A 26,724-nucleotide genomic window follows, 5' to 3' on the forward strand; every position below is an offset into this window, starting at 1 on the left:
CAGGAATACAGGCAATGTCTGCAGTTTGCACCAGCTTGTGAATGGGGTGTTAAATCTATCTCCACTTTTGATGCGTTAAGGTGGGGATACATTTGAGATAAGCCCCTTGTGAATATCCCCCTCAGTCTCATTTGCCTAGCACTGGTTTTTCAATTACTGGTCCTCACAGTTTGTATTCTTTATCTATTGTTTGTCCATTAGACTTGATCCTTTTGTTTCTGGTCCTCCTTGTTTTTTTATACCTAATTCTCTTGGTTCTGCTCTTGCTGGCTATTCTGGTCCTTCCAGACTCCCTTCCTTCCTCTTAATTTTCCTTCCGGATCCTCTTGACCCCTGTTCCCTTGACCTGGTCATTCTGATCCTTCTCAACCTGTTTATCCGATTCCTGGTACATAAGCTCCTGCTTCTGCTGGTTCCCTTTGTCCGCCTGGCCTATGGTGTCCTGGTCCTCTTAGGCCTAGCTCTCTTATCCCTTGTCTTCTTAGATTGGTCCACCCTGGTCCTCCTGGCCCTGTTTGTTCTCATGGTCCTTCTAGCATTGCACCCAATAATCTGGGCCCTCTTGGCCATGGCTCTCTTTGTCTGGAATCCTCTGGCCCTCGTCATTTTGGTCCTGGACCTCCAGGAGGTCCAGTCCCCTCAACAATCCTGGGTCTGGTTGATTTGGTTCTCCTGGTCTTAGTCTCGCTGGCCCTGCTACCTCCAGACCCCAGTCCTTCTGCTCCACATGATAGTCTGGGCCTTGGTTCGATGGTCATGATCCCTGTGGCACACCTAGGCCTGTTTCTCCTAGAGCTGATCATTCTATCCCACCTTTCTCTGGTCCTCTTGGCTCCCTCATCTTCTTTGCTTATTTGCCCCTTGTCCTATTTGCCTCAGGCTCCCAATCTTTCATAATCTGGTCCTAATCCTCCTCCTCATTGCCCTCCTGCTTTTAACTGACTGATCATGTTCTCCGTGCTCTGGTCATCCAGGGCATGGCCATTCTGTTCTTCACTTGGCCATCGTGTTCCAGGCCCTGTGCTCTGCATCTCCGTGGTCCTGATCCTTCTTTCCCTACTCACCTTGAACCTCCAGGGCCTGATACTCAAGGTCTTGATGCTTTTTGGCCAAATCTTCCTGGTTGCCCTAGTCCTTTGTTTCTTGATCCTCTTAGAACTTTTCCTTCTTGCCCTAGTTGGCTGTGTCTTTGGTCTTACCTCAATGGCACCACTGACCATGTCCATGCTTTTCTGTTTTTCATAGTCCTTCTCCTTCTTGAGATTATGTGCCGATTGGCCTGATCGTATTGGTCCTGCTCTGTATAGTTTCTCCTGGCCCTAATTTTAATGGATCAGATTCACCAAACAACCTAGCCTTGGTCTCCTTGGTCCTAGTTGTGCAGGTCCTTCTTGATCTATTGTGCTTGTTATCAAAAACCTTGTCTTCTTGGTTCCACCGGCATGGGCCCATCTAGATCTATTCCTTTCTGGTCCTCTTGCTCCTGGTCACCTTGTCTTGGTTCTTCTCACCCTAAATCTCCTAGCCCTGGTCTGCAGGTCCTGGTCCATTTGGCTTCTTGGAGCCCAACCCTCCTAGTCTTTGTGTTCCTTGTCTGGGTTTTGCTGGTCCTACTGCATCGGTTCCTTGTCCTCTTTGTCCTACTGATCGTGGCCCTCTAGATCCAGGCTTTTTTTCTTTGGGTTCTCCTGAGTCTGGTCATTTTGGCTCTGGTCCTCCTGGCCAACATTGTCCTACTTATCCTGGTTGCCTGGTACTACTGGACATTAATCTCCAGGTCCTGATCTTCAGAGTCTTCTTCAATTTGGTCCTGATCCTTCCGGACCTAGCCCTCATGGTTCTGCATTAACTTGTCCTGCCCCATCACAGATGATCATAGACTTTCATAGAGTTTATGTTCCTTTACATCTGGTTCATGTCAGCCTTAGATCTTCCTGGCCATTTACTTCATGGTCTGCCTGGTCATCACCCCCATCTACTCTCACACTTAGTGCTTTGTATACTAGGTCTCCTGTTTTACAGGCTCCCCGTCCTGGACCTTTTCAGACCCTCATCCTAATTCGCTATCATTAAGTCTTCTGGTCTTACTACCCTGGTTTATCTATTTACCTGGTTTGCCTGATCTGAACCCCTCTGCTCCTCGTTCTCCTGGTCCATGTAGTCCTGATCTTAGTTTTGGTACTCCTTTGTCTGGCCTTCTGGTGCCAGTCACACTGGCCTGGTTTCCTTAGACTTCCTAGTCCTGTGGTCCCACTTCCCCATCCTATTCCTACTGACTCTGGTCCCCACAAGCATGGTGCTCCTAAGAATGGTCCTCTGGGATCTGGTCCTCCAAGACCCCATTTTGTGGGTGAACTTGGTTCAGGTAATCCTTGTTACACTGGTTTGGGATCCCATTAGAGTCTGACACTCATGGACCTTCTGATCCTAGTCCTACTGGTCCTAGACTTCCTTGCCCTTCCTATATGCACTAGTCATTCTAATCTAGAGTCTCCATGTCCTGCCATCACTGGTCTTTTTTGGTTGTGAACTTCCCATTCCTGGTCCATTCACTTCGGATCCACAGGTCTGCCTTGAATTGATCTCTGTGATCTCTGCCCTGATGGCTCTCGTCCATATTTCAATTGTTCACTTGATACTGGTCCTCTTTGGTCTGTCTACCGGGTGTCTGCTACTCATGGCCCTTGCAGCCCTCATCCATTTTGTCCTGGTCTGTACTCAGATCCTCCTAGCCCTCCTCATCTATATGGTCACTGGCCTTCATGCTTCTTCTATGCTTGGTCCTTCTTTTCCTTTGGGCCCTTGTACACTGGGTCTAAACCCTCCTGTTCTGCATCCTCCTAGACCTCCGTAATTTAACTAATCTGTAATTTAAGGAATCGGTAAAGTACTGATTCCTTAAAATACTGATTCGGTAAATTACTGAATCCTTAATGTAGGGAGCACTCAAGTGAGTGCATTTCTGAGTTAAGGATTCGGTATAAATATCCAATACCTTGGAAAAAACAAATGTGTGCTTTTCCAAGAGTGCCATGTGGCAGACATACATGCCCTTAGGGCATGTATGTGTGCCACATGTGCCCCCATGCACTATTCAGGGGTGCAACAGGGTGTCAATGTAACACCCTGCCACCCTTGTAAGTCTTCCCCTATTACCGATTCGGTATTTACCAAATTCGTTAATTCCAATTCATTCCTATGGGCCTCCAGGCCCATAGGAATGAATGTGAATTACCGATTTGGTAAATACCGAATCGGTAATTACCGAATTTTACAGATTCGGTAAAATTTACCGAATTATTATCTACATCCCATTTACCGATTCTAAAATACCGAATCGGTAAAATTCAGTATTTTAGAATCGGTAAAAATGGATTACCTACATATAGCCCATACTTATTTCTATATGCAGTCAAATACTCAATTGCAGGCAGTCAAATACTCAATTTGTGTGTGCCATATTCTGAAGCTCTTGAAACAGAAGTGTAATTTCTACATTTCTTATTTCACTGTTAAAATAATATAAATGTGTTTATTCAAAATTGATTTAATGTTTATTCATCTGTAAGTAGTTTAGCCTATTTCATGCATTTACCTTTGAACAAGCTATTATACATCTTTATATGCATTTACTTTTGAATGCCTCACGCATGTTGCGTCCACATTACCAGATGGCCATCACCCTACCATTGCCTGTTGTCCCTTTTTTCTTCATGGCCAACTAAATAAAGACCTCCTTCACATAATTTATATGGCTGTCAGCCAAGCTGTACGTCATCTCTGCTTTTGAGCCTCGGGCTGGTTAAACTGCAGAGTACTTTTTTGCTGGCCACCTGGAAAGTTTAATTTTGTGGAGGAAGTGGTTATAGAACTGGAAAGTATAAAATTCAGCTGGGTGTCATCTGCATACATAAAATCTTGTGTACCACTGATATCTAAAAGTGTCACTAGAAGCAATTCCAGAAGTTAAATATTAGAGGGGAGAGTATTGATCAACTGCTGATGTGACTGGCCTACCTGGTGATGGTATGACTTCTTTGTTTGGATAAAGCTATGACCACTAAACAAATTGTGGACCCTTTCAGGGTAGTCAGTTGGCTAATAGTGCAAATAATCTGAGCAGGATTGTTAGTGTGCCACCATCATGAATAGGGGTGTATATATTTTGGATTTCTGAGTCTCTTAACCACATGCGTTCAATTTCAAGTGTATCTACCTTTTCCCAGGCTTAAATATACACCAGCAGACATGGGGAAATACTGAGAAGAGGTGACCTATATGCAGTATGTTGTAATCCAGAAATGTAAATGGATTTTAAAAATCAATGAAATGATGGGTAGAAAATGCTTAATTAGAGTAGTCGATTTGCATATAGATGGTAAACTAAAGTCTTTCCCGAAGAAATTAAAATCTCAGCTACACAAAATTAGGGCCTTTTAGGAGACGTTTTTTTGTTGGGATCAGAATAAGGCAGTAATAATATTTAAAATATTATTTAAATGGTCATTTAAGCCTTGTTAAATATCATATTTATAAATGAGCTTAAACTAATTTACGACAAATGTGTTCCCAAAAGATTGGAAGGAGGATTTAGCTGAAGACTTATTTGAGAGATAATCCTATAACACATATTTGTAAAGAAGGACATCACTCAGAGCAAGATTTTAGTTTAGACTGCAGTGGATCCCCGCAAAGATGAAGAGGTTAAAGCTGTAGGGCACAGATAATTATTGGTAACACCAAAGGTATTTTTGACGCTATATACACTTTTTATTATTATACAGCAAATATCTGGGAAAAATATTTGAAAGAATGAACTAGAGTACTGGCTAAGAGATCATCCTAATAAACAATGAATTAATTTTAATAGCGTGTAAAAGAGCAGACATATTCAATGCCAAATGTAATTGGATGTGTAAACATTTCCCAAGAGCAAAAGGCATTATTTTTCAAAAATGGAGAGGCTTATTTACAAGCCCCATTCGCCACTTTTGTGTCACTTTTCCCATGTTAAAAGTGACGCAAAAGTGGCGCAAGGAGCTTGTAAATAAGCCCCGGAGTGTTTAAATCCTAAGTAGAGGAATGGATAACTTAAATGTTCAAAAATGCACCAACGAAAAGAGTTAGATGTACTAGCAGAAGTACACCAAGTTTCAATGATAAAGGGATTAAAAAACTCATGGAGTCATATGAGTAACGTTATTATGGTTTATCCACTGGGTTTATGATATCTTTAATATAAGACTGACATCAATGCATAATGTCCTGTATAGAGGAGGAGGAAAAATCCTGAAGACTGTTCCATCAGCAAAATCCTTCAATAGGCAGATCACACACATTTTTACATATCAGTGAATATCTATTGGACCTAAACAATAGGACCTTCAAGCCGGGTAGTCTTTCCAGAGACTAACATACTGCTTTCATGTTGCTAGTGGATGGATTTAAAGCAATTTCATCATGGCTGTTAAATGTCCTACATGATTCCATCATGAAATTGTCTCAAAATGCTTAGGGTACGTGAAAAATACACTTTCTTTTGTCTTATTTTAAGAGGGTGTAAGTAATTGTTTTCACTCTTTGGGGGGGGGGGGTGTGACTGCCCTATATCAAATAACACTGGGAGTCTGTGATCTTTTATCTAGTTTTTGCACATTAATTCTTTTACTGCACTTAAGGGTATCACAAACCAAACACCTAACATATCTATATGAAACACGTGCTTTGATTTGGTCAATAGTGTTTTTTTAAAGCGCTTACATCGTCGCCTTTATTTCACAGACACCGCACATAATGCTTACTGGAGGTGGTGCTAACCTTTATGCTGAAAAGCTGGGAATTCCCCAAGTGCCTTCTGACGAATTAGTAACTGATAATGCCAGGGCAGAGTGGGAGCAATACAAGAGGTACAAACAGACCGTAACAAGCCTTTTCAGCAAGTCCATGTAAGTAGATTACATACATTTTTAAATCTTTGTAATTTATATTTATTTGTTAAAATGATGCATGGCTAGATTACATACATTTTTAAATCTTTGTAATTTATATTTATTTGTCAAAATTATACCTTGGCTAGGTTGTCTTATCAACTGTGATCCGATGTTCTAAGAATTTTTTTAATATTTGGTTTATTGTAATATTTGGCTATAGCACTCTCTGGATGTTCGTGTTTTTCTGCACACTAACAGAATGGTTAACTGAAATCCAAACTCGGCAAAGTTTGATGGTGGCTGCTTTGTTCACTTCTGAAGTCATAGCAGTTCCTTCAAGCCTGCTCTGAGGTCAATGTTTGCCACTGCTAACCCCAAAATCAATGAGATAGTGTGAACTGAACCTCCAGCTACTTGTTAATCCTTGGTCCAATCGCAATGTATCAAGTGCCTGTAGGCAGGTAGGAGCAACACATGTGTCTTACAGTTTTAGAGGCCGTGTATGTTAAGAAGACACCTAATTATGGACCGTTGCATGTACGCAACAATAGTTTGAAGATAGGCAATCAGGAACTACATCAAAAGTCCTGATTTGAGAACAATGAAATAAGTTTAAGAAATTTGGTGGAAATTACATTTAGCCATCCCTAACTGTGGGATTTCACAAATATATATTGCCTGCGAGTAGAGGCCATCGGTTTCTAGCGCTGCCACAGCCAGAAGGATTTCGTTTTTGAAAAATAATTCTAATACTAAATCATTGCTCAGCTAGTACACAATATGAACGAGTGAACGAGTGAACGAGTGACACTATAGGCCAATGTAAAGTTTTCCAATAAATCCTTCCTCATATTTTAATGTTCTGCTTCATTGCTAATAATCTAACTCAGTAAGTCATTTGCAGGTCATTTCATTTTTATTTTCTAAAACTGGAGCTACATGTTTTTATAATTTACTTATATGGAGTTTGTTGTGATTCACATCACCAGCATCTTAGCAGCCCGTTACTTCTCTTCTAGTTCTACCTGCTAGACATCCATTCCAGGAGCAAAGAAGAAGTACCAAGGAAGGTCCGAGTATTGAAAACTGTTTTCACTATACCCATAACACACTTCACAGAGGCATTTATGAAGCACTTCCTCCAGGAGACATCCATGTTATGTTAAATCTTCAAAAGCGACATGCACGTGCACTACAACATCAATACCAGATTAACCCCCAGATGTATGCTGATGACACCCAAGTCAATTTTCAGCTGGAATAAATGTTGGGGAATGAGGCTAGGGTCACCACCACCTACCTGGATTTTCTTTTTTTCTTTTAATTAGAAGGCAGTGGGAGCAGTCGCACTTCTATTGTTCCATCAACTACACAAAATATTTTAAATAATTGCAGCACACTCATTTTAAAGACAAACTGCATAAAGTACCCAAAAGGAATAGCAACATTTATCTATGCCATTAAAATGTTACCCTAACTTGAAACAATTTCTATCGGTGTCATTAGCAACACACCATGTTTACTTTAATAAAAATCAATTCCACGCTCAACTTCCGTTTAAAAACTCGTGCTTTTCATTTCAACGCATGAAGGCTAGGATTTTTGTAATTCTGCTGCCTGCTTTATTTTTTATGAGCATTCAAAAGACAAATCAAAGTTCGATGTGTTCAGATCACTCTACGTTATTTATTTATTTTTTGTCACTTTTGATATAAATTAGTGATTTGTATTTTTATGTGTTTAACATAAACCACAGTGAAAAACTCCATGGTGAATTCGCCCTTAAAACCAATTTAATTTGCTTTCACCCTAAGGGGCAGATTTATGTTGGGAATGCGCCACGTTTGCGTCACGCAACTGCGGCGTAAACCTAGCGCATCCCTACGACCCATTTACAACGTGACGCATCTAGGCAGATGCGTCACATTGTAAAGCCCTGCGCCACTTGTGGGCGTTCCGGCGCAGGGTGGGCGTTCCGGGGCAGGTGCGCCTCGCAAAAGTGGCTGAGTGAAATCTATAAGATTTCACTCAGTCACTTTCAGGCCAATGCTGCGTCAAAACCCTGTGCCTGCTTGAAGCAGGCGTAGGTCTTGACGCAGCATTGTAAAGATGGGGCACCCCCGAGCCTTGCTGGAGCTGCGTCGCGCTTGCGACGCAACTCCAGCAATGCGCCACCTTTACGGCACAGATGCGTCACGCATCTGTGCCGTTTTTGCCCCATGGTGCGCCGCATTGTAAATGCGGCGCACCATGGGTGGCGGAGCAGCGGCGCAAAATAACTGGCGCATCCCTGGGGATGCGCCAGTTATCATTAATCTGCCCCTTAATGCGCAAGCCCTTTGAGAGGCTGCTGCATGTACTTCAATTGTTCATGAAAAATAAATTGTTTATTTTTAAAGGTATTCGGACATCTTTTCCATGTCTGCATGGTATAGATTGTGTTTGTGCTATTACAATTTTTTTTTAAACAAACACACGTTTAGATTTCTTACATTAAATTAGAAAGCAGTATGGTATACCGCTAAAGAACTATTTGTCACATGTACAGATATTTCCTTATCAAAAAACAGTACACAAATGCGTTTCTTAGAACCTGTTATAGAGTTTGGTGGATGCTGATGGGCCATCAAAAAACATCTGTTTACCTATCTGCCATAATAGAAATCTGTCTCACAAATGTACAATGCAGCGGTTTCATGGGCAAAGGTCTCCAACCATCGGTTGCCTCTGCTGCATTTTCCTTCCTCTTTCGATTGAGTTATACCCTAAACACGATGAAGGGAGCAACAGAAATACACTACTCTGTCCACCATATTTGGAGTATACCTTCTATTGACAGAAACATGATGGTTCATCCTCTGCACCTTTGTTCCAGGAAATAGATCATAAATTGCCAAATCCTGCCAACATCAACAACATCCCTGCTCTAAGAACATGTTCATGCTACTTAAAGCTCTGGGACTCTATCTAGCAGGGGTCGATAAACAACAACACAATGTACAACAAAATAGAAGAACTGCTAATGGCACAAAATGTAACTTGAATGCACACCAACGCATGTCTACTAACAATTTACTCTGTCTCTCTGTCTGGCCACTTGCTGCACACTACATACCCATAATAAATACTCACCTGATACAATTTTACTACCCCACACCTCAAGTTGGCGTGTATGCACATTGCTAACAAACCTATATGGTCAGACAAACATAACTCTTCAGTTTTAAATGTTTTGCAAAATAAATATGTACTAATCATATTTTCAAATTGGAGTGTTTAACATCCATCATATAATTATTCTGAACCTACAGTTCATAGCACTGTACCCACTTAGTAAACGCAACATAACAATTTGATTCAAGCAGGCACTCCAAGTACATATTTCCACTACCAAGTCATTGATATGGTGTGCAATCTGGCACATAATATCAATGGTGGGACACACACTCCTATGCCAGAAATTGCACACATATACTTAACAGAGGTGTAAGCATACATAATGTATGGCATCGACTATATGTGAAAGCCAATATCTGCCTGTATTTCTACATTTATTCATAAAAATCAAAGTAGTCACGATCAAACTAGCAATCTGAATGACGCACACACTAGGTCCTCACAGCAACACTCTAAATTCCTATTTTTCTTGAGTATTGGGAATGAGGTGCATTCTAGGATTGTTTGCAGCATGACAAATAGAAACTGCTGCAAAAGTGACTAAGGTTGCCCCTGGGAACTTTTACCCTTTGGTTACGGAAGAGCCAGGAATCATCCCAATCCAGTAGCTGTTGCCAGGCATAAATGTGGAACCCCAAGTCACCATTCTCAGAACATTTTCTGGACATGTGGAAGAACAGAAGAACTACAGCTCTTGTTTGAAACCTGTGAGGAGACCTGTTGGGCTGTGGACTCTGAGTGACAGTTGGCTGATCTCCTGTGTGTCTAAAGGGCCACAACAACTGTAAGAGGCTTTCTCCTGAAGTGTTCTGCTGACCAGTAGAAATTGGACCTGGAATGGATTGGACCTTGCTGGTGACCTCTGCCTGACACCCTGAGAGGCTCTAAGGGTTTTATTACATGTTTGGCAGTCCATAGAACTCCCTTGCTTGTGGGGATAGCCTGCCCCCGGCTCCGTCGGAATGGGGAATGCTACAACGTAGGGATGCATGGGAGCTCTGTCAGAACTCCACAGGCAAGGGAGTAGCTTTAACTCCTTCTGCGCTCATGACGAGCTGAGCTCGTCATGAGTTGTGCCACTAGCACGCTCATGACGATCTCAGCTCGTCATGTAACGCGGCTTTTTGAAAAAAACCGCACAGCGCAAAAATAGCGGCTGCACGCATGCGGTTAATGAAAGTCTGATTAAAAGCATCCCTTTCCCCCTTCTAAGCTCATGAGGCCACATTTTGGTGCATTACATTTCTAAAGAAAAATTACCAATTGGGTATTGTATGTAATTTTCATTTTTCGGCAACATTTCTGAATACTCACGCAAGAGTTTTTCCTCATTAGTAGTTGCATTAGGGATCATTAGATGGTGATGACAAAAGCCGCAGAGTAGGCTTGAAACATGTAGACCTATGAAATACATACCGTATGTCTTTCATCTTATCCCATTTTTAAAAATACCAGCAAGAGGTAAGAATAAATTATTTTAGTTACTTTGCCTGTATTTTATTAATTGTTCTATCTAGATAAGACAATCCAACTCTTATACCTCCTCATAGCTCATAGTATATGATTACAATGCTCCCACTTATCCGTAGGTTGTAACACGCCCCGTTCCTCAGGGGGACGGCAAGAACCCTATGATGAAGTATGCCACAAAGGGGAAACCCTGGTGGGTGAAGGTTATGTTAAGAAAACTTTCTGTTTTCAACCTAATCCAATGAGTGGAAAGATAGTCCAATCAAACAGATGGCTCTATTTGGTTACTGCAGTACGGTAAACAACCTTTACAACAAAACTTTTACAACGCACTACCATTACAACGCGGTCATTACAACGCAAACCATTACAACGCATTGCGCTGGGGGGCGCTCTAGGATAGGGAATAGGTTATTTTACTATCTAATAACCTTCCCTAATGTCCACGGGGACTGGAGTTAGAATAGTAAATTAAACTATTCACTATCCAACACCCAAAAGCACTATGCGTTGTAATGGATTGCGATGTAAAAACCGCGTTGTAAAGACAGGCGTTGTAATAGCCTGCGTTGTAACGTCATACATCCCCGAAGTACGTATAGGAGGCTGAGTTCTCTGTCTTATCTGACCTCCACCTCCCCTTTTTCAGTTGAATATTATATTTTCATCTGTAATATATATTTTGTAAATTTTTGTACATTTTTATAAACATTTAGAAAGAAAATTTATTTTGTTAACATTGATTTCTGTAGATTGTCAGTCTTTTTTATTTTTGTTTTCTGACATGTTTTCCCATTTTCTTTCATTTTGTGCTGTTTCTTTATGCAAGGGAACTTGTGGTTGTGGTTTCCTGTAGCTGGTCTCTGGTTCGGCTAAGATTTTCACATTTATTTTCCAAGAGTTTACTTGTGTAGGAGATGGTTAGAATTAGTTGCGCTAATAAATGTATTTTGTCTTCTATTGTTATGTGATTTTGTAAGTATGTGTTTACTTACAGTATTGCGGTAGGTATTACTGTGAAATGCATTTTCTATGATATATGTCTGTGTTTATTATTGATTTTAATGCTTCTTTACTGTGATTTGATTTATATTAGGATTGTTTTTGGGTTGTACATTGTTTGGGGGTGGGTTTATATGTGTTTTTCCTTTACAGGTTTTTTTCGGACATTAGATTTTATTTTCACTCTGGATGTGTTTTATTTTCTGTCAGGGAACAGAAGTTGGTTCTTTCTTAACCAACATTATTTTGTCCTTTTTCCTTTATTTTTGTGGATTTCCTGGTGCATCTATTTATTTTTATCAACATTTTGGGGTTTTGGATGGACTCTTTGGATTATTAGAGTTTTTGCATGCTCTATTTGTCTCTGGTTTATTTATACATTCTTTCTGTCTCTTGTTAATTGTATATTTGGATCATCATTTAAGGGACCAGGACTTCTGCAATGAAACTGTGTTATCTTATTTTATTTATTTATTTTATTGAATTCGAAAATTCATTTTTAATAATATATTTGTTTACTAGTGTTTATATTTTTTATGGAGTTAGCATATTTGTATATGTGCTAAAAAAGAGTTTCTCAATGTAAAATATATTTTGTTCTTTTTCATTGCATATTCATCATTATTTTTCAACATTATGTGAATTTTTGCATTTTGGACTTTTTTTTATTCAGATTGCCATTTTAATTGTGCTTTAATAATATTTCTATTCAATACATTATTGTGCTACAGTCAATAATGTTGAATGCTAGTTTTCCATTGCTTAATGTAATTATTGTGTTTAAGCTATCTTTTGATTTAATTTATTTCATGTAATTAATGATTTAATTCAAAATGTTTATAATAGAACTGTAATTTGTTTATGTTGTTCTACATTTAAAATAAGGGTCTTAAGACAAGATTGGTGGTCCTCCTGTTGGTCCACCACCGCTGCACCGACAGGAGGACCTTCAAGACTGTGCACCCGCCGGATGGATTACATGCGTAATCCAGGGCGGGTGAGCGGTGCTGCGGCATTCTTATGGTGGTAGCTGTATAAGGCTTATAGGAAAGCCTTAACAGCAGACCCCCTCTTTGAAAGCACCTGCAGCATGCTCCTGCATGATGTTGCATGCATGTCACACCAGGAATGGAGGTGCATTTCCAGGGGGCCACAACATGTGCCCCCCTGCATGCCCCTCCGGGCCCAGATCTGGCCAGGGGCCCTGTTGGGCACCCTTTCCTGCATGTCTGCCTCCATATTCATGGCAGGCTCATCAACATGAAAAGGGCAGTGGATATGATGGTTGTAATATGCTCGGCACTGCGGGATCTTGATCCTGGTGGATCTAGCTGTCTTATGGCATTCTGACTGCCACACTCAGAATACTGCAGGCAGACCTGCAGTGGTGGTCAAAGTGCGGCCGTCTTGAGGATCATCGTACTTGTAATAAGGCCCTAAAAATATTAAATGTAACATTATTTTTAACATTAAAATATTTTTTAATGTATTGCCACAAATAAACGTTTTTGCTTTTCACCTCACTTTACCGTAGAAAGACTCAACTGTCGTATGGTTTCCACTTTATCAGTAGGAACGTTGGGATGGTGCCAGACTGATTCTATCCACCTCTCAGGGTATGTTGGCCCTTGGTCCCACTAGTTCACAGTGCCATCATGAGTACTCCTGAACCTAGTTAGGTAACGTATGGTTTGGGCAACCTCAGAACATGACAACCCTGACTCCCCAAGGAATCGTGGTAACAGATCTAGAACCTTTTTCGCTCAGTTGCTTTTGCAAACTCAGAAGGATACACAAGAAATACAAAAAGGGGCGTTTCAATATTTATTGAACCATTAGGATTCTTGTATAATATATACGTGCTACAATGATTAATAAACAGAAGTAGATCCAAATGATTAGCAGTATGAGAACAGTGAATAGGATAGACTGTTCCACCATTGTGCTAAAACTGTGTATATATGCTGGCATAAGTACTGTGTATAGTGTACTCCTTCTAAGTGCTCCCTAACCTAGGAGCCTAGTGCAGGTGTTCTACCAAGACTACCCTAGTGGATGATCTAACTCCCCATTATCGGGAGGTAAGTGTAAACAGGTCCTTCTCGTGGTTACAAATTGGACATCCCACCTCACAGAGTGTAAACAGGAATTACCTGGGCTGGGACTTCAACAACAATAACAGTAGAGTTCTCTTCTGATTTAAACTTAGAAATCCATGTGTTTTCTTAATAACAGTATCTATGCTTCTGCGTGGAGGCTTTAGCCAGGGTGACATTGTTTATTCTCTTGTGATAGCCATGTCACCTCATGGACGAATAACAAACAACAACATTTGTACAAAGTGTCGTCAGGTTTTGTACTAAATGTTTAAGGTGTCATGATAGTGTACTTATGAAGTGGAACTACAAGCAATGTGGTATCAGAGAAACTAATCCTGGACAGTAACACAAGCAAATGTGTGTCAAAAATATTGTGTAGAAAAGAAGGCAACATAAGAAACATGTGCATGAAAGATTTTTCCCGGGCCTAACCAATCCATGTTCCTCAGCAGTCAAGGTGTAGATAATGTTTCAAAACTTCTATTACAGGGTCGAATGCTAAAACTGTTAGGTTTTTATTTGCTCTGAAACTTCTAGGTTGGTTGCATACTCTTTACTCAGGGTAGATTTTAGTAGGTGGCTCCATATGCCATGGTTAAAGTAATAGAGCACCCCTACATTGCAGTGTGTGGCGAGAATTTAAGAATGATCAAAATCTTTACCCACTCAAAATCCATGTATTGCAAAGTCATCCTATGTGCCCTGTGCACCACCATTTTTTGCTGACTTGTACTGGTGGCAACTGCCTCTGTCTATCACTGGGCACTTTTTAACCAAGCCCAGGGCCAGTGATATGCTGAAAACACAAGTAAAAACACACACATGTATTATGGTACACTATATATTAGGGTACACTTACACTTAGCATGACCTTCCCTAGAAGACCCTAGTACATAATAGGACAGGAGGGTTAAAACTACCTATAAGTCCCTAGTGTTTAATATGTACATGACTGTTTAGAAGCCATCAGCCCTTTCTGCAATTGCATGTGTGCACTGCTAAATGCCTGAGGTCCTTTTGAAAGCAGCCCTGTGTTTCAGCACTGCTTTAAAAAATAAATTGACTGCAAACTCGACTTTGGTAGTGGGGCACTTAAAAAGTGATAATCTTCAATATGTCTAGATAGTAAGAGCCCCACAGTCTCTCCTAGTTATCCCAGGGATGAGGGGTTGTGTAATTATAAGGTGGGTCCTTATAAAGGATGTTTTATATGCCTTAGAGTTTGAGGAATTGCCCATTTCACAATGGATAGACTGCACCATCCCTGTTCACCTGGATAGCCCGTATTTTATCCCTGTTTTTATTACTTCCTGAAATTGCCTACTGTGGTATCCCTATTCTTAAACTATTTTAAACTTGTACTATTTTACTTTATTTGCTGTAAATCTTACGTTGTAAGACTTCCACTGCAATACTCGGTCTGGGGCAGTAACAGCTCTTGGTTGGAGTGCTGCCGGCTACTGCTCAGGGGTTTCCTACTTCCCCGGTCCGCCACGAGGAGTTCTGCTCAATTGTTGCGGAGGGAAGCAGGCTCCGGAGGCACTTCCGGTTTTAAGGAGGAAGTGACAGTTAGTGCTCCCACTAGATACACCCATATAAAACACACGGGTGGGCTGATAGATTGCACCATCCCTGTTCACCTGGATAGCCCGCATTTTATCTCTGTTTTTATGCCTGAAATCGCCTACTGCAGTATCCCTTTTTTAAACTATTTTAAACTTGTTCTATTTTGGTTTATTCACTGTAAAACATACATTGTAAACCTTCCACTGCAATACTTGCTCAGGGGTTTCCTGCTTCCCCAGTCTGCCACAAGCAGTTCTGCTCGATTGTTGCGGAGGGAAGCCAGCTCCGGAGGCACTTCTGTTTTTGAGGAGGAAGTGGCAGTTAGCGCTCTAGTGCTCTCACTATACACACCCATATAAGACGCATGGCTGAACAAACGTGCAGCAGACGAGGCAGCGGCGCGACACTGGCGTACCAAAGGCGTGCCAAAGGCAAGCCCGTCTGCACCCGTGTGCATCCAGACTGCGTCTGGCACCCCGAACTTTGGCCATTGCAGCAGGGAACAGGAATACAGACTCAGTTACTCTAGTGAACACCTGCTACAATTCAAAGGTAACAGGAATTCTCTCTTGTGTACGACCTTCCCCTTCCAGGCGCTGTCTGACCAGCAGCAACACATATGCCCCTCCTGCAGGTACAGGGTATCATCATGCCACAATCTACCCAGACCGCTCAGGGGAAAGAAATCCATTAATAACCACCAGAAACTAAGTCCTAGTACAGGAGAGAGTTATAAAGGCTTTCTCCTCAATGTTCGCTCCCTCATCAAGCATAAGTTGGAGTTTGCCATCCTCCTATCAGACTTCAAACCAGACTGGGTCCTCATTACTGAAACCTAGGCCAATACCCTTCAGGACCGGACCTCATCGATGCAATCATGGTCAATTATTCCATCCAGAGGGTGGACATGGCGTGATGCATAGACGGAGGCCTGGCTGTGGTTTTTAAATCGCACTATAAATGCCTGATGGAATCAGGCTTCAATCTGCCAACACGTGCAATCCTCCAATTCAAATTGGTCACCTCACCCACTTGTTCTTTTGGTGGGTTGCTGATCTATAGGCCCCCAGGTACCAGACCCCCATTTCTTAGTGATCTTAAGAACCTTCTAGAACCTCTGCTAGCAGAGAATCAAATGACTATCAGGGGGGACTTTAACTTCAACTTGGAGGAGATGGATAACCATGACGCAATCAGCCTCTTAGAAGCTTTCACTTATTATGGACTATCACAACTGGTCTCCGCCCCCACCAACAAGGCTGGCCGCACCCTAGATGGGATCTTCACAAATGATGCCGGTCTGGTCTATCAAAATACAATCCCCTTCAGCTGGTCTGGTTATAAGGCAGTTCTCTTTACTCTCTCATCCATTTCAACTGGCAGAATTATGAACACTCCTCACACCGTGGACAAACAAACATAGAAACTGGAAAGGGGTCTCGGCTGAGGCACTATCCTGAACCTTAAATAGTATACCCTGTGTGATCCCAGATGACTCGGATGGCGGGGAAGAGGCCTTCACCACCTGGCTAGAGAATGCAGCAGACATATTGGCACCTCTGTAGACAATTGCAAATAAAAGGCTTTCCCCATCTGCTCCATGGTACAGTGATAGGCTCAGGGTGCTTAAACAAACTTGCCGCCATCACGAGCGCGCATGGAGGAAAAATCAAGACAAACACGACAGAATCTCATATAAAATCACCACCAAAGAACATAAAGGTGCAATATTTGAAGAAAAGTCCAAGTACTGCACCCAGAAAATTGAAAATGCTGCCTCCACAAAGGAGCTTTTTAAGCTAGTACAAACTGTTTTCGGCCTCACAATCCAGAGTGGAACCAGAAAGCTCGCAGGAGTTCTGCAATCAGCTAGCCACCTTCTTCTACTCCAAGATTGGATATCCACGCAGGTTTCTGCCCGACTTCCACGACCTCAGCCCATCCCTCTGCCTCCTGTGGTTCCCCAAGCACTGCAAGACTCATTACCAGACATGAGCCAAGAGACCATGGGTCTCTCCGTCTACTCCAGACTCTCTCCGAAGTTGGTTTATTCAAAAGGATTAAATAGTGGGCTTCATTGCAAGCTACAGGTTAACAGAGTTCACCTGGAACATCACCAAGATCCCCCTACCTGGGGTGCATCCAGTGGATTTTTAAGGATTTTGTCCACGTGCAGTGTGGGAATTATAGTCCCAACCTTTCAAGGACCATCTTGAAGCTCCCAGACCCTTGGATTGTGTTTTGAAAACTTTAGACCTTCAAGAGGAAAATTCAGGAAGATGTTTCAGAAGTTTGGAGCAGTTTGGAAACAAGCTCCATAAGGGGACTGACTCAACTGCGAGAACCAAGCCGGCTACCTTCAACCGTGAGCTGGCCTGACCTGCTGGTTCGTTCTGCTGAAAAGCTCCAAAGGGAAGGCTTCCAGAGTTTGACCGGGAGCTCGCTGAAAAGCAAGCCAGAGAACCCTCACCAATTCTGGCCCTGGTGAAGAGCATCCACGGAACTCCACAGAAGAAGCTTCAGAAAAGTTTATAAGTCAGAAGGTAACATTTTGACCAAGGCAGGGCAGGGCTCCATCGCGTTCGGCCTTAAACTTTAACTTTTTCTAGGTCAATTGCCATTCAGATGTCCCAGAGTGGCGCTACAGGCTTTAAGCACTATAAAGTGATAATTCTTTGAAAATGCATATCTCTTACATTTCAAAAATAAATTATCTCGTATTTTTATACTGTGGTGTGGGGTTTATTGTGTGTGGTGTCTTCAATATTTACTGAATTAGTATTTTCAAATGCTTCACATACCTGTCTCTTAAGTTATGCCTGCCTCCTTGCAGCCACGCTAACCAAGGTTGGACATGGGAATAATTTACTGAGACCTATTCTGAGCCCTAGACTGTGTTAGTGGCCTTATTGCCAGTGGTAAATGCATATTTGCAACTACTAATAACCCACTTTCCACCAGTAATGTTTTTTGAGGGTTATCATTTTTAGTTTTGTGTTTTATATGGGTTATCATTTCAGCGTAAGTTGCACTTTTGCATTAGGTAACAGTTCATATTCTAATGGGATGTTTGTATTTTGATATTAACGAAGTATTTTGCATATTTTCATGAATGATGGAAGGCAAGGCACAAATGTGTTATCCATTATCCATGTGTTATGTTGTTTTAAGGTTAGTAAATTGGTATTGGTAGCATAAATGATAATTCTTGTATCTTTATCGATGTATTCATAGAGTAAAAAGGTGTCCTTTTTATGTATGATTAATAAGTGTTGGGATATGTCTAAATCTTTATATTTTAATGTGATATTGGTGTTACCCTGACTGTCCATTTGTTTTGAGAACTAATCTTTATATGGTTGGTATGCCAGGGAGTTTCCTGTTGTTTGTTCTGAAGCATTTGGTATAATATTTGTAAGTATGATTCCTGTTTGCTCTTGTGAGCTTGTAGTTGTCTTTTTCAGGTCCTGTAAAATGTTTCTGGCTTCTATTTCAGTAATGGCAATTTTCCCTAACTCTTTCAACTAACATTTTTAGTGGTATCTCTATCCTAGCATGCATTTGAATAATATCTGGTGACTGGCAGTGTGTTTTCACATTGATACATTGATAGTGCTTTCCTTATTGTAAGTATATCCTAAATAAAAGATTATTATATATATTTTTTAAGTAATATATTGATTTTAATATTTTTACATTGCAGGTGCATATGTTGGATGTTGTCTTTCTTTATTTTGTTTTTGTTGTAGACCTTTGCTTTGCAGGATTATGTGGTTGTGTTTTCTTTTGTTAGATGCTTTTGAAAGGAAGACATTTATTATTTGTTTTGGTTTATTTTTGTTAATGTAAAATTTAGTTAGGAGTTTGTTTTACTTCCGTTTTTAAATATGTTGAAGTGTTATTTTTACTTTACTTTTAGTTAACTGCTTTAGTTACAGGACTTATGCTTGATTTGGTTATTTTTGTATTTCGAGTTATCCAGTGTCCCTGGCTGTATTTGTGTTACCTTTTCACGTGTTCTAATTTTTTTTTTACCTGTAATTTGGAGAAACAGACATATCGTTTTGATGCATTGTTATCTTAACATTATTTTAGTTATTTATTAATATTTTTAGCTTTTATTTATTGTCAAACTTACTTTTCGGTATTTAATAGCTTGTTGAATTCTACTTTTGTAGGTTTGCAATATCCTGCTGTAATGCTTTTTCAGAGAGCATTTTATTGAGTGTTTTTGCGGTTTTTACATACTGTTTTTATTGGAAAATGCCCTTTCAATTTGTGGACAAATTAAGCAATTGTAAAATATGGTTCCTCTGATTGACCCTGTTTTATTCCAGATCTGGCCAAAATCCTCTGTAAGGGTTTTAAACGTATCTTATTAAACTTGTCGGTCCTGATTTTGAATAATGCTGAATTACTGAGCCTGAAGATAGTGCGAGTCTTACAGTACATCAGTGGGTTGAGAATAATAATAGAAAAAATGTACTCACCCACTGCATGCGCTGGCTCGCCTTCTGTCCTCCTGCTTCAATCCCTCAGCACTGGTCCATTCTGTAAGCTGCAGCAGGTCTTCACACCAATCCAAATGCTGTTTTCATGCTGCTGATAATGTTAGTAGCATGAGAGCAGCGCTAGTATTGACTGAAGCAGGCTGCCTCAATGCTCCCGCAGGGACTGAGGGCTTGTGCCTGCTCTCCACCTAGCAGTCTTAGACAGCTGGGTGGAGAGGTTTACACTTTGCATGTCAGGCTCGCCAGCAAAACAGTCAGCTAAAGTGACATGCACTCTGTAAACTGATATGAGTGAACACCTTTCCACTGCTTCCACTCAGCAGCAGTGCACCGCCTCCAACAACAGCGCACCGCCTCCAACAACAGCTTGGGCTGAGCAAAAGGAAAAATACAATGGTAATAAATTCATTTTATTTTTCGTCTTTTGCAGCGCTGGCATCGGGGGCTGGGGGGGCGACGGCCCTCTGCCCTAATTAAGAGGTTACTGCTGCTTGCTTGTAGGAAGTGTTAAATGTGAGCTGGTGTGGGGCCAAGGTGAGGGTAGGGGTTTGTAATGGGTGGGGAAGGGATAGGAAGACTGTGGCCAGAAGGGGGGATCATTTTACGCACCCACTGTACCATTGCGGAAATATGGTCAGATTGCAATCCAGCCCTTTCACCACAGGAATTGTGCACGTCGTAATTCCAGCCACTAAAATGGGTTCTGGAGATTCCACACCTAAAAAATAAATTTTTGAGAACACCAGCCCACTTGTGATTCGGTGGTGCGGAATTCCTTATCAGAAACTGTTTTGCCCAGCTAGTAACAATTAGAGGCAATGGAGGAAACATGGAAATTAAATTGATATGTTTCGGAAAACAAGGTGTTAGTTGCTGTGTGATTTGTATATCCAATTATATCATCTAGATTACAAGTGCCGGAATCCGAAGAAATGAGGTTAACTGAATATAATTACCTGACCTGTCACAGGACGATTTGAGATCGCTGACATTAGGACTTAAGTTTTTTTTTGCTTTGAGCCCAACTTCATATCACGTATTTAAGTCAATATTTTGCCTAAAAGGGCAAACACACAGCCGCACCCAAGTACTTCACAGGTCTTTAAAAGACCATTTACTTGCTAACGAGGCTTTGTTGTGGTTTCACCCCTTCTCAGAGCCCCTGCATGTCCACTCTGCATATTGCTGGAAGAATCAGCCCTCCCCCCCGAATTTTTTAGTAGCCCCACCCCGAAATGTGGCTATAGTTGCGCCTCTGCAGCAAACAATATACTCTTGACTGAGAAGAGAACATGGGTACTTACTAGACGCTCGTAAAAACGAATTGCTAATTGCAGTAGAAAAAATATTCTTGTAGGCATTAGAGCACGTTACAGTTTTTAATCAGGCGACATAATAATTGATAGTTTTATTGCTTTCAAGATTTACAGGACTTGTAACAGTGGGTAGAGTGGCAAGATTTCTGCAGTTCTTCAGGCTGTATGTCTAATAATACGAGGTGCAATTAGATAACAATAAAGGGAGCACGTCTCATAAATTACTTTCGACTGCAGCGAAGCAGAGTTTAGAGCAATGTGTCTGGGGAAAAAATTATATATCTACTGCGCCATAGCAAGCCCAACACTAGATGGGTGTATTTATTAAAACTCCAGGGAAGGAAACGAGTCATATCTCTTCACTAATGTGCCCACTTCAAATTCCGCGTCAGCGTCCTACTCTGTTTGATCTCGCTCCTACAAACCTGTAATCGTCGTGTTTAAGCAGGCAGGCTTCTTTAATGTGTAAATTGGAAAGGCAGATGAAAAAAAAAACATTCCCAAAGCCAGGTGACTTTTTGGGTTGGGCCCCACAGCGCAGCGTGCTGCATCTGGGATCGAAGACAGACAGCACTGCTTCCGTTGTGGGCATATGGTATGGGATCACACAGCCCAGCAGGAAAAGTGGGAACTCTGCCAAGAGCATCTTGCAGAGGCTGTATCATTGTCACCTTCACTTCATGAAGATAAAGGCTTAACAGAAAACAAGTGAGTACGTTCTGGTGCTGATTATAGAGAGGAAGACGGGCGCCTGTTGGGAGGCTATAAAAACAGCTAGCGGGAGGTCCTAAGTGACATACTGCTAATTTGGAAGCTTCCACCCGATGTCTAAATTTCATTATTGATGACACCGCCGTGACTAATGTGTTTGCGCACGGAAATGTCTCTGTCTGAATGCAGACCATTGGCGACTTAATTACCCTCTGCGTTAATGTGGTCTGATCAGCCAGTGGCCTGCAACCAACACAGTGACACGGGTGACTCGGGTCATTACCGATAGCCCTCGAGGAAGGCAGCAGGCGGCGTGCAGGTGCGCAGGCACGCGCAAGAACCGCAGCTCAGCAGGCAGTTTATCTTGCAATTGCACATACACGAGATACAGAGCTTTCAGCATGCCACTGGGCACATCATACACAATTGCATTGTTGTGTGCCTTCTTTTTTCAAAAGAAAGTGTCAAAAACAGGTTGGTACATTGTACCTACGGCCATGTTTTCTTCTTGATCAGTATCTCAGCTATTAGGCTGGGGAGGGTGCTGTGATGACGCTTTTGGATAAACCATCCACGATTCTTTTCTTAAAGTTACATTGGAATTTCATAGCTCTTCTCCCAAAAATGTGGAAGTTTTGATTGTGGATGCTCTCTCAAAACCTATCTTTAGTAGAAATGCGCCTCACAGGTAGTTGATGGGTTATCTTGATTTTCAAAAGCTCTAAAGGATGAATTCATCTTTAAGTTTGTAATGTGAACTCAATTGAATTCCTTTAAGCAGTGGGGCAGTGGTTGGTGGAATAGTAGAGAGTTACAGAAGTGATTGGTGAGCATCTTGGAGTCAAAGGCAGGGTCAGATAAAAGAGAGATCTGTGCAGTGAAGTTAGCTAATAGGAAGGATTTACATTTTTGAACAATTTGAAACCAGACTGTTTTGTTTCCTCCAGCAAGGGACATTATTGAGGCAAAAAGAAAGGTAGTGGTGTTTATCTTAGGGATGTAGCAGTGCGCCATCAGCAGGCATGTGCTATCCATAAGACATCATCGGTACAGTTGGCACCACCAGTAGGTTCAGGTAAGCATTGAAGAACACAAGAGAAACTTCAGACAAGCATATTCTATATATTTAATATCCGTTTGCTTTGGTGAAGGTTAAAGAAAGATTTTGTGGTTGACTAGGTTAAACAGCATTGAGCTTAAGAAGACTTAGTACAGCAGCAAGATTCGCATCTTATGCCATTAGAAAAATAGAAAACATTCTTAGCATAAAAGAAAGTCATGTTTTACTGTAGACAGTTAAGATGCCTGATTGTCCAGTCTGAAGTAGGTTGTTAAACATGTCATTAATATTTAAGTATCTAATCATAAAGCAATGGTCCGGTGAAGACATATACACTCTGAACAGAGAGTAATAATAATAGTAATAGAGCTTATGGTTTTCCCACCTCCCCATTTCGGTTTTCAGTTTTTTCCACACTGTTGGTTTCCTAATTTTTTTCACGTTTATTCGTATTCGTAATTTTATTTCCCTCCCCTCAGCATTCACAAATCCCGTTCACAGATTTCAATGTGCCTTTTTTCATGTTTCCTGTCAAGATGAAGTTCACCCTCCTTTGCACGTGATCTAGCTCGTTGCTGCTCCTTAAATTCTTGTAAATTGTTTGTGTGATATGTAAATAGTGCAATTTTATATGTATAGCACAAAAAAAGAGTGTATATATAAAAAAATAAAAAAAATAAGTGTAAAAAAAAATTGAATATACAAAATATTTGAGTAAATAAAAGAAAATTCAAAAAGAGAAATACATATCCATGGATATAATTGAATTATTTGAGGTAACGGTTGGTAAATGACACAACAAATTGTAAAAAATTCACTTTAGAAGAAGCTTTTAGGTCAGATGGGTAATTAATAAACCTGTTCTGAGCAATCAATTAAAACAATTGGTCCCACAGCATCACTTTTTTTATTGATGTATATTTTTCCCAGATGCTTTTTGGGTTACAGAGGGAATACCCCTTATTGTATTGAGGCTCCTTAAATACTAGTCAGTCTTGGTCCAGCATGATCTGGTTGAGACGTCACCTGGATGCCATTTGAGAACCCTTGGATTACTGAGCCAGATAAGCACTCACGACAGTCTCTCTCCATTTTCCCTAGTTTGGTCATTCTACCTGCATATGTATTTTTGATCGACTTTAGCTGATGAATTTGTCACGTTTGGTATTTTATTCTACTTTGGTATTGCCACGAGGCATTCTGTTGTGGCTCCTCACTTGTTGGGCTGTTTCACTTTTCATTCCCACCAGATTCTCCTCTTAATGTTCTGAGTATACAGTAGTAAATGTACCTAGGGCTTGTAAATTAAATATCACCAGTGGGCTGCAGCAGTCATTGTGCCACGCACTAAATTAACGTTTTAACACATGTCTTCATGTGTGCCACTGCGTATGTGCAGTTGTAAACTGCCATTTCTACCGGTCAAATTCCCCCTTTTGACAGGCCTAAACCATCCTTTATAATATGTACAATTCATCTCTAAGGTAGGTCTTATTTCCCAATAAGGCAGGGTGCATGGTATATAAAATGAGGACCTGTAGAAATTAATGTTTTACATATCCTGGCAGTGGAAAACTCCCTACGTATTTTTTCACTACGAGAAGGCCTCTATGAGAAACACTGGGTTATATTATAACACCTTGTAATGCTTAATTTCAGTTTGGGATCAGCCAGATAATGATTCAAGGGCTCATTTTAACAGTAATTTATTATCCAACTTAATGGTAAACTCGGATTTTATGTTACTGTTAAGGGAAAGACATTGTTATAAAGTTGTCTCTTTTCAGCCTAAAAAAAACGGCCTTTCTGCCAGTGTCCAACTGTCACCTGACTACTTATAGTTCCCTTGCGGTGAGATGTGTATTGCTTTCACACATTGGACAAAGGGCACTTGATTTGGGCATGAAGTATCCCTCATTGACAGGATGGCCTAGGGGGCTGTGCCCACTTCCTTCCTGAGCTTCAAATGGATCCTACCCTGTCAGTGGGAAATCAAGTTCACACTTAGGCCAGCCTCCCTTTTGTATTGCTAGTCCGGCTGGCTCCAAACCCAGCGGGAGGAGAGGAGCTTTTCAGTTCTGGTTTACAGGGTGGGTACCACAGATTTGGCACTCTTCATAAAAATGGCATTCTCAGAACTCTCAAGAAGAATCAGAAAGACTACCATAGTGCCTAAATCCTGAAGAAATATTGGACCTGTTTGCTTTGAACCTAGGACGCCAAAGGTGACTCCAAGGGTCAGTTGGCTGATCTCCTGTTTTAGCTATAATGGCACCAAGCTTCAAGAGGCCTACTGCTTTCCGCCTGACCAGTCCCAATTGGACCTGACCTGGTCTCCTCTTCTGGATTTTGTGGGAGTCATAGTGCTCAGGTACTGTACCCAATGTCCTGCACTCTTGGTGCTGGCCTGAGTGTACTTGTAAACAGACACCAGGAGTAGTACCACCACAAGACCTGTCAAGGTCTCAGAATGTGGGGAGAGAAACTGCACAAAAAAGGAAATTATCCTTTTTTAGAAGACCCCTCACTCACCAACCTAGTTGGTGACATGCTTCGTCATCGGGGTCCCACCGGAACAGCCGAATGCCATCCGGGTGTGCTGTGACACCTGACTACAGTGGGGCGGGTTGTTTTTTTGTCAGTGAAGGTGAAAAAGTGAGTTAAAAATTGTCCAGATATAACTTGCTCGAAATTTTTTTATTCTGGAGCTACTGGACAATGTTAAAAAGTTGTTAAGATACTTGTATCGGTTTAATGGACCATTAGTATCTGAAAAAGGTGGAGAAATAGTGCAAAAAACGGTCTACATGTTTCAACTTTTATATGGAATTGCCATGTTTTCGTCAGGACCAAGTGTGTGTTTGACCTGGGCGGTGTACACACGCTACGGTGTACCCAACCCTCGATCACAGGAACCCAACTGTGTACTTACAGTTGGTGTCCTTTCGTCCAGTGTGAGAAAGGTAAAAGACTCGAATATACACCGTTGTGTGCCTCATGGGAGTCGGGTCGTGATGCCAAATCCATTGACACGATTGTGCCCTGGTTTAGACATCCGCCATTCCGCCTAGATAGCGACTGCCCGTCCCCGTGGTAGTGAGGTTGGTGAGTGAGGGGTCTTCTAAAAAAGGATAATTTCCTTTTTTGTGCAGTTTCTCTCCCCACATTCTGAGACCTTGACAGGTCTTTTGGTGGTACTCCCCCTATTGTTTGTTTATTTGACCATTAAGGGGACCAGGAGAATTCCCCTCCACATAGTGGAAATCCCTTTCTCTCTCCTGTTGTTTTACATACTGAGTGTACTTGTCCCAGTTTAACTAAAACCTTCACTGGGCTCAACACCAAGTAATTACACTGACAACATTCATTAACGTCTTTCCCAGACTCGACTCTGCCCAGCATACATTTGAAGGCCTGACCGGACTCTACGCCAAGCAGCACCCAAGCATCGCTGACAACCTTCATTGACAGTTTCACCAAGCCTGATACCGGGCAGCCTTTAATCAACTCTGAGACCTTGTGCAACAGCTCCCTATCATTGTTGAGCCCTTCCTTGCTCTGCTAAAGACATTTTAACAGCCATAAAATAATCTAAGTTCAAGGTCTGTTTCCACTGAGAAGACCCTGGTCCCTGGACCTGATGGTGATCCATCGTAGATGGCTTAAACCTTTGACATTGACCTGGTCTAGTCCGACCAGATTTCCACGAGTGACACTTTGTGATTTTTGGCTTTATTTTAAGTCAAAATTAGAAACTAATATCTCCTGTTCTACTTACTAGATTCTTGTCATTTTGGCATCATTTTATCTTTTAAAATATTCTCTATTCTTCTAAATTGGGTCAGGATTTTTCTTGTGTGGCTTTTTCACTTTATTACTGTT

At 41.3% G+C, this 26,724-nt stretch overlaps 1 protein-coding gene across 1 annotated transcript in view; it reads left to right on the forward strand.

Annotated features, from left to right (window-relative positions):
* Nucleotides 1-26,724, forward strand: part of LOC144761432 (isoaspartyl peptidase/L-asparaginase-like) — a 1,220,143-nt gene that overhangs the window by 685,911 nt on the left and 507,508 nt on the right. Inside the window, exon 4 of the mRNA XM_078646809.1 lies at nucleotides 5,782-5,945. Within this exon, the coding sequence (XP_078502935.1) occupies nucleotides 5,782-5,945 (164 nt within the window). The remainder of the gene's footprint in view (nucleotides 1-5,781; nucleotides 5,946-26,724) is intronic.

This window comes from Lissotriton helveticus, chromosome 6, assembly GCF_964261635.1.
Source record: "Lissotriton helveticus chromosome 6, aLisHel1.1, whole genome shotgun sequence".
In the NCBI taxonomy this organism is placed as follows: Eukaryota; Metazoa; Chordata; class Amphibia; order Caudata; family Salamandridae; genus Lissotriton; species Lissotriton helveticus.